Source organism: Dictyostelium purpureum (genome assembly GCF_000190715.1).
Source record: "Dictyostelium purpureum unplaced genomic scaffold DICPUscaffold_353, whole genome shotgun sequence".
NCBI classification, from domain to species: domain Eukaryota; phylum Evosea; class Eumycetozoa; order Dictyosteliales; family Dictyosteliaceae; genus Dictyostelium; species Dictyostelium purpureum.
This window is the reverse complement of record NW_003519689.1, coordinates 25,496-34,227: the sequence shown is the minus strand read 5'-3', so window position 1 is coordinate 34,227 and position 8,732 is coordinate 25,496. Positions and strand designations below refer to the sequence as shown.

At 22.6% G+C, this 8,732-nt stretch overlaps 4 protein-coding genes across 4 annotated transcripts; all 4 read left to right on the top strand.

The window, feature by feature from the left end:
- Positions 1-913: 913 nt before the first annotated feature.
- Positions 914-1,318, top strand: DICPUDRAFT_12128 (uncharacterized protein; the record flags this gene model as incomplete). The annotated part of the gene is made up of 1 exon (XM_003292533.1): positions 914-1,318. A coding segment is annotated over one exon (405 nt), but the record flags the coding sequence as incomplete, so codon positions are not given.
- An 840-nt stretch (positions 1,319-2,158) lies between these two features.
- DICPUDRAFT_157315 (uncharacterized protein) lies at positions 2,159-3,318 on the top strand (the record flags this gene model as incomplete). The annotated part of the gene is made up of 3 exons (XM_003292532.1): positions 2,159-2,392; positions 2,450-3,095; positions 3,311-3,318. The coding sequence occupies 3 exons, from the start codon at positions 2,159-2,161 to the stop codon at positions 3,316-3,318; spliced, it is 888 nt and encodes a 295-aa protein (XP_003292580.1).
- Positions 3,319-3,933: 615 nt separating this feature from the next.
- Positions 3,934-5,739, top strand: DICPUDRAFT_157314 (uncharacterized protein; the record flags this gene model as incomplete). The annotated part of the gene is made up of 3 exons (XM_003292531.1): positions 3,934-4,660; positions 4,729-5,282; positions 5,641-5,739. 3 exons carry the CDS (start codon positions 3,934-3,936, stop codon positions 5,737-5,739), a joined length of 1,380 nt encoding a protein of 459 aa, XP_003292579.1.
- Positions 5,740-6,082: 343 nt separating this feature from the next.
- Positions 6,083-8,654, top strand: DICPUDRAFT_157313 (uncharacterized protein; the record flags this gene model as incomplete). Its single annotated transcript, XM_003292530.1, has 4 exons — positions 6,083-6,794; positions 6,998-7,487; positions 7,802-7,833; positions 8,407-8,654. The coding sequence occupies 4 exons, from the start codon at positions 6,083-6,085 to the stop codon at positions 8,652-8,654; spliced, it is 1,482 nt and encodes a 493-aa protein (XP_003292578.1).
- Between the last annotated feature and the right edge of the window lie 78 nt (positions 8,655-8,732).

The window sequence follows — 8,732 nt, the reverse complement described above, 5'->3', positions numbered from 1 at the left end:
CTCAACTTGTCCAAACAACATTCCTGTCTGTATTGATTGTATTACCGATATTCACAATGGTCATAGTTTAAAAAAATTAAATGATATAAATTTAAGAAATCAAATACAACAAGAATTAAAAAATAAAACAATACCAAAACTAAACAAATGTTTAGAACTTAATAAATTAATATTGGATAAATCAAACAATCATTTTAAACAAATTCAAGATAACAATAAAAATTTTTTTGATAAAACATTTGAAATATTTAAGGAATTAAAATATATTATCAATGCAAAAGAAAATGATATCAAAAGATTATTAACAACTAAATTAGATGAAAATAAAGAAGTAAATACTATAATAACAACAACAATAGAAAACAATAATAATAAAATTAATAAAGCTATTAAATATAATAATGATGTTAATTATAATAATGATAATAATATTAATAATTATGAATTTATTGAACTTTTAAAACACAATCATCAATGTAACAATCTTTTATCAAGTATCAATGATAATAACTTACCACAATATAAAGATACCCAAATAATTGTTATAGAAAATAATCTCGACTCAATCAAAGATCTAACAAACAGTTATTTAGAAGTGGTTGATATTTTTTCTTTAAAAGATTTAGAAACTCTAAAATGTGCATTTATCGGCCCAACCAAAGATCTAGAAAATAAATATTTAGAAGTACTTGATGATGGTATTCCTTTAGTTAAAAAAGATTTAAATGTAAGTTTTAACATTAAATTTTTTATTTTTATTAAATTTTATTCTAATAATACTTAAATTAATTAAGTTTTTGGTTCTGAATATACAATTTACCAAGATGGGTGTGATATTAGTCATATGGATATTAGATACCTTGCAATTGGGCCAATTAAATGCTTACTCAAAACCATTCCATCAACAGTTAAAAATTTATTATTACTAGATGGCTTTAATCAACCACTTAATTTTATACCATCCACCGTAGATTTTTTGTATTTATATAACATTAAGTATCAATTAATACCTGGTTCAATTCCTGAAACATTTTCACAGTTATCTTTACTTGATGATTTTGATCAACCACTTAATTTTATACCATACAGGGTAAAACAATTAAATTTACATAACATCAAGTATCAATTAATACCTGGTTCAATTCCAAATCATTTAACAACTCTTACATTTGATAATGGTTTCTCTCAACGTTTTACAAAAGGTATTATCCCTGACTCTATACCTTGTATTAATATAGGTGATGTGGTCTTTCCTTTAGAACCTGGCTCCATTTCAAACCCCAAACAAACAATTGAATATCTCCCCAACTACAAACATCCAAAATAAAAATTTAAAATTAAATAAAATATAATAAAATAAAAAACAAATTTCGGTTATCTTGTAAAAAATAAATATCTTAAATTCTGTTACCCAAATATAAATTAGTTGTCAATATCAACACACATTACCAGATTCTTTATCTTGAAACAGAAATTTAAAAATACCATCAATAAAATAAAATAAATGTTATAAAATAAAAAGAAGTAAATAAATATATAATTTCGGTTTACTTGACATAAAGCTCAAAGAAATAAAAGAACAAGTTTATTGTTAAATAAATGGCTTCATAAAATAAAAAATAAAAAAAAAAAAATTAAAAAATTAAAAAAATTTTTAATTTTGAAAATTAATAAAAATAAATTAAAATTTTTTTCACCCACTTTTTTTTTACACCAAATTTAATACACAAATCAATAAAATGATAAAATAATATTATTTGAAATATAACAATATACTAATGTAATATTTAATATTTTCATATATTGTTATTTTCTTTATCATTACTATTCATCTAAATGGTATTTTCAGGTTTAGCAGCATAAGCAAAACAATTATTTATAAAATATGGTGCCATACAATATAGATTTTCATAAAAATTACTGAATTTAAATATTCCCAGCTAGATTTCACCTTTACCAGATTTCTATAAAAATACAAAAATTCGGTTGTTTCAATTTTTGTTTTATTTAATTTTTTTTAATTTTTTTTTTTTAATTTTTATAATTTTTGAATTAAAATAAATTTTGGTTTATTGCAGCTTATTTAGTTTCAAAAATAAAAGGATATTTAAATAGTATCCTTTTTTTATTTTTAAGAAAAAAAAAAAGAAAACTAATAATGTTTTTAGAACTAAAAGTAATTTATTTAGGAGTAATTATAGTTGTATGCTTTGTTGGTGGAATTTCACCAATTATATTGGGAAAGTTTTGTAATTCATCTAAAAATATTGTTAGTTTTTCAAGTTGTTTGGGTGGTGGTATATTATTGGGTGCATCACTATTGCATTTACTAAATGATAGTGAGGAGTTTTTAAAAGGGGAGTATCCATTTAGTCATTTAATATATGCATTGGTAAGTATCAAACTATATAAAATATACTAAAGAAAACTATTAATTATTTTTTATTAGGGCTTTTTTGCATCCTTTATTTTAGAAAGAGTATTGTTTGAACATTCTCATGACCACAAGGTGCCAACATTATCAATAAATATTTCAAATGACGAACATATAAATGAAGATATTAAAGGTTTATTAACAGATGATTACGAAGAAACTGAATTAGAGTTTGATGAAGGTCATGAAACCATAAGTTCTCAAAATCTAGGTCATGGTCATGGTCACAGTCACGTTCATAGCCAGAACCATGGTAACAATAAAAAATCAAGTGGAAAGTTTCCATATATGCTATTTGTTGTATTAAGTTTAGAAAGCTTAATCTCTGGTATGGCATTAACATTAGAAGAAGACAAAATTTTAATTTCAGTTACATTTATTGCAATTATTACTCATATATGGGCCGAATCATTCGCTTTGAGTGCTAATGTTATGAAGTCATTATTAAAATTAAGGGATAATCGTTATATTTCAAAAACAATTTTCAAATCATCTCTTATATTTTCATTAGTAACACCACTTGGAGGCTTATTTGGTTTGGTCGCAGTGTATGTTTTAAAGCAATCTCAAATTGATTATATTTCAGGTGTTCTTCTAGCTTTTGCGGGTGGTTGTTTCTTATATGTAGGTATTTTCGAAATTATGGTCGAGGAGTTTTTAAGTCATTCCCACTCCCACACCAACGAAGGATCAAAGTCGGGGGTAATAATGAAAATTAAAAAGTTATCATTACTATTAGCTGGTTTTACATTTATGGCAGTTCTTGCAAAAATTGTTTAAAAGAAAAAAATAAAATAAAGAATTAAAATTGTAATATATTATTTAAAGTGCATTTCAATATAATTTTAATCTCTCTATTTTTTTATTTTATTTAAGTTTATTAAAATTATTAATTTTAAACTCAAGCAAATATGATAACTTGGATTGATTTGAATTATAAATGACATATTCATTGTGTTTGAAATCAGATGAAAAATATTGGATGATACAAACAATCATTTTAAACAAATTCAAGAAAACAAGACAAATAAGATTAATAACAACTAAATTCAAGCATGATGTGGTCTATCCTTTAAAACCTACCCCATTTTAAACACCAATCAAAAAATTTCATATAAATGTAATATATAAATGTAATATATAAATGTATTAAAAATACAAAAATCCAAAAATCCAAATTTAAAGTTAAATTAAATAAAATTAAATTAAATTAAATAAAATAAAATAAAATAAAATAAAAAAATAACTTCACAGGATCAACAGATTAAGTTAATTATTAAATTAAGTCACTTGAGTTTCAATTTGTGTGTTAAAAAAAAAATTTAAATAAAATTTTATTAAATTGTTTTTTTAATTTTTTTAATAAAAATTTTTTAATTAGATCGCATCTCCGTTTAAATTTTTATAAAAAATTTATTATTGTTATAAAAAAAATTTAAAAATAAATAAATAATAAATAACTGTTGTAAAAAAAAAAGAATTCAAATTATAAATAAATGATGTCAAATAATCAACAATATGATACCAAATGCTTAGATCATCCCCACCAAGATATTGTTTTAATATGCTCAACTTGTCCAAACAACATTCCTGTATGTATTGGTTGTATTTCTGGTATTCATAATGGTCATAAATTTAAAGACATTAAAGATAAGAATATTAAAGATCAAATACAACAAGAATTTACAAATCAAACAATACCAAATCTAAACAACTTTTTAGAATATAATAAATTAATATTGGATGAATCAAACAATCATTTTAAACAAATTCAACATAACCATACAAAGAATTTTGATAAAGTTTTTAAAATATTTAAGGAGTTAAAAGATATTATCAATACAAAAGAAAATGATATCAAAAGATTATTAATAACTAAATTAGATGAAAATAAAGATATAAATAATATAATAACAACAACAATAGAAGACAATATTAATAAAATTAATAAAGTTATTAAATATAATAATAATCATTTTAATAATAATAATGATAATAAAAATGATAATAATATTAATAATAATGATTTTATTGAACTTTTAAAAAACAATTATCAATCTAACAATATTTTATCAAAAATCTATAATAATAATTTACCAGAATATAAAGATACTCAATTAATAATTAGAGATAATAACATCGACTCAATCAAAGATCTAACAAACAGTTATTTAGAAATTCTTGATGATATTCCTTTTTTTAGAAAAGATTTAAAAAGAATTAAATGTAAGTTTTAATATTAAATTTTTTGTTTTTATTTTATAATAATTTTTAAATTAATTCCTTTAAAAAAGCTGTTGATTTTAAATTTACAATTTACAGTGACGGGTTTGATATTAGTCATATAAAAACTAGAAACCTTGCAATTGGACCTATCCAATGCTTTCCCAAAACTATTCCAACAACAGTTACACATTTATCTTTACTAGATGGCTTTAATCAACCACTTGATTTTATACCACACACCGTACAAGCATTGTATTTACATAACATCAAGTATCAATTAACACATGGTTCAGTTCCATCAACAGTTAGAAGTTTATCTTTACATGATGGCTTTGATCAACCACTTAAATTTATTCCTCCCAGCGTATACGAATTGTTTTTAGGTAACATCAAATATCAACTAAAACCTGGTTCAATTCCAGCAACAGTTGCCAATTTAATTTTATTAGATGGCTTTAATCAATCACTTAATTTTATACCAGACACAGTAAAAAGGTTGTCTTTACATAACATCAAGTATCAATTAATACCTGGTTCAATTCCAAACCATTTAATTGATCTTAGATTTGAAAATGGTTTCTCTCAACGTTTTACTAAAGGAATTATCCCTGCCTTCACTACTGTATATTTAGGTGATGTGGTCTATCCTTTAGAACCCCACTCTATTTCAAACCCTGATCAAAAAATTATATATTCTTTCCACTACAAACATCCATATCTTAATTTTAAAATAAATGTAATATAATAAAATAAAAAACAAATTTCAGTTATCTTGTTAAATATAAATATCTTAAATACTGTCACTCAATCTGTTACCTAAATAAAACTTGACCATTCTTTAATCTTTTACTGTTAACTCAACATTTGAAATGTAAGCCAAATACTTATAAATCATTTTTCTCAATTTGGAGAAATGTATATTTATTAAAGAAATATACTTTAAAGATCTATATTAGTTTGATTATAATAAATCGTTTTAGTGGATGAAGGAAACATATTTGGTACAAGTCACTAGAATAAAATTTGGTTTTGGTTATCTTCAACCTGCTACCTTTACAATTTGTCACTCTATTACCTAAAAATAAATCAATTTCAGAATCGATCATATACAACAGATTAAAAATTATAAAATTCTAAGATTAACCTCAATGTTGAAAATAAAAATTAAAATAAAAATTGGTTTATCTATAATTAATTATAGTAAATAGTTATTTATTAAATTAAGTCACTTAAATTTCAATTTGTGTGTTAAAAAAAATTTTAAAAAAATTTTAATTTTTTTTAATTTTTTTATAAAAAAAAATTATTTATTAAATCTCATCTCTGTGTAAATTTTTTATAAAAAATTTATTATTGTTTTAAAAAAATTTTAATAAATAAATAATAAATAACTATTGTAAAAATTAAATTATAAAATAAATGATGTCAAATAATCAACAATATGATACCAAATGCTTAGATCATCCCCACCAAGATATTGTTTTAATATGCTCAACTTGTCCAAACAACACTCCTGTATGTACTAGTTGTATTATTGGTATTCACAATGGTCATACATATAAAAACTTTGAAGATAAGAATATTAGAGATCAAATACAACAAGAATTTACAAATCAAACAATACCAAATCTAAACAACTTTTTAGAATATAATAAATTAATATTGGATGAATCAAACAATCATTTTAAACAAATTCAACATAACCATACAAATAATTTTGATAAAGTTTTTAAAATATTTAAGGAGTTAAAAGATATTATCAATACAAAAGAAAATGATATCAAAAGATTATTAATAACTAAATTAGATGAAAATAAAGATAAAAATAATATAATAACAACAACAATAGAAGACAATATTAATAAAATTAATAAAGCTATTAAATATAATAATGTTAATAATAATAATGATAGTAATATTAATAATAATGATTTTATTGAACTTTTAAAACACAATTATCAATGTATAAATCTTATATTAAATATCAATAAAAATTACTTACCAGAATATAATGATACTCACATAATAATTAAAGAAAATAATAATATTGACTCAATCAGATATCTAACAAACAGTTATTTAGAAATGGTTGATGATATTCCCTTGGTGAAAAAAGATTTAAAAACTCTAGAATGTAAGTTTTAACATTAAATTTTTTATTTTAATTTTATACTACTAATATTTAAATTAACTCCTTTAATAAAGTTTTAAATTTAGAATTTTCAATTTATGAGGACGGGTGTGATATCAGTCATATAAAAACTAGAAACCTTGCAATTGGACCTATCATACGTTTACCCAAAACTATTCTAATAATTAAACATTTATTATTACTAGATGGTTTTTATCAACCACTAAATTTTATACCACCCACCGTACAATACCTGTATTTAGGAAACATCAAATATCAATTAACACCCGATTCAATTCCAGCAACAGTTACACATTTATTTTTACAAAATGGCTTTAATCAACCACTTAATTTTATACCACCCACCGTAAAATATTTGTATTTACATAACATCAAGTATCAATTAAAACCTGGCTCAATTCCTGCAACAGTTACAGATTTAATTTTACATGATGGTTTTAATCAACCACTTAATTTTATACCGCCCACCCTAAAATTATTGCTTTTAAAAAACATTAAATATCAATTAATACCTGGTTCAATTCCTAATCATTTAACTTCTCTTACATTTGACAATGGTTTCTCTCAACGTTTTACAAAAGGTATTATCCCTGACTCTATACCTTATATTTATATAGGTGATGTGGTCTATCCTTTAGAACCTGACTCCATTTTAAACCCCGATCAAAGAATTGAGTATCTCCCCAACTACAAACATAAAAAAATAATAAAAAAATGGTTTATGTAATTAATTTTTGTTATAACCCTTTATTAATTACAACTTCATTAAAATAATTTCTCATTATAACACCATGATATTTTTTCTTTAAATTTAATTTTTTTTTACTTTAGTTTTTTTATCTTAAACATTTAGAAAGGAATGTTTAGAAAAGGAACATTTAGAAAAAGAATGTTTCGTAAAAAAAATGAAAAATGTAAGTGTTTTTTGTTTTTGCCAAATGGAGGCCAATGAAATTTCAAGAATAAGATGTGTTTATAATTTTGTTTAGAATGCAAAAATGGTTAGAAGAAAAAAATACATGTCAGAGGAGAATTTTATAAAGATACTTTACTTTATACAGAACTCGAACAACTCAAAGAAAACCTCGAAAAGAAGAAAATATTTCAGAGAATTTAAACTCGAAAGAAATATAAAGTGCTCAAAGTTAAAGAAAATTCTAAACATTCAGGTATCAAATATTAATAAGGAAACTACTTAATTTTTAAAATTTATTTAGTTTTTATATTTTTTAATTTTTCAAAATCAACTGGATTTCAAGTCACTAATTTAAAAATAAATATTCCAATAAATAATCTTCAAACATTCAGGGTTATGGTTTAATTGCCGCCACAATAAAAAATCAAGTGGAAAGTTTACATATGCTCTTTGTTGTATTAAGTTTAGAATGCTTAATATCTGGTATGGCATTAATATTAGAAGAAGACAAAATTTTAATTTCAGTTAAATTTATTGTATTTATAATTCATATCTGGGCCGAGATTTGCTTTGAGTACTAATGTAATAAAGCCATTATTAAAATCAAGGGATAATCGTTATATTTCAAAAACAATTTTCAAATCATCTCTTATATTTTCATAATAATACCACTTAAAGGTTTATATGGTTTGGTCGCAGTGTATGTTTTAGAGCAATCTCAAATCGATTATATTTCAGGTCTTCTTTTAGCTTTTGCGGGTGGTTATTTCTTATTAGTAGGTTTTTTCGAAATTATGGTCGAGGAGTTTTCAAGTCATTCCCACACCAACGAAGGACCAAAGTCGGGGGTAATAATGAAAATTAAAAAGTTATCATTACTATTAGCTGGTTTTACATTTATGGCAGTTCTTGCAAAATTTGTTTAAAAGAAAAAAATAAAATAAAGAATTAAAATTGTAATATATTATTTAAAGTGCATTTCAATATAATTTTAATCTCTTTTT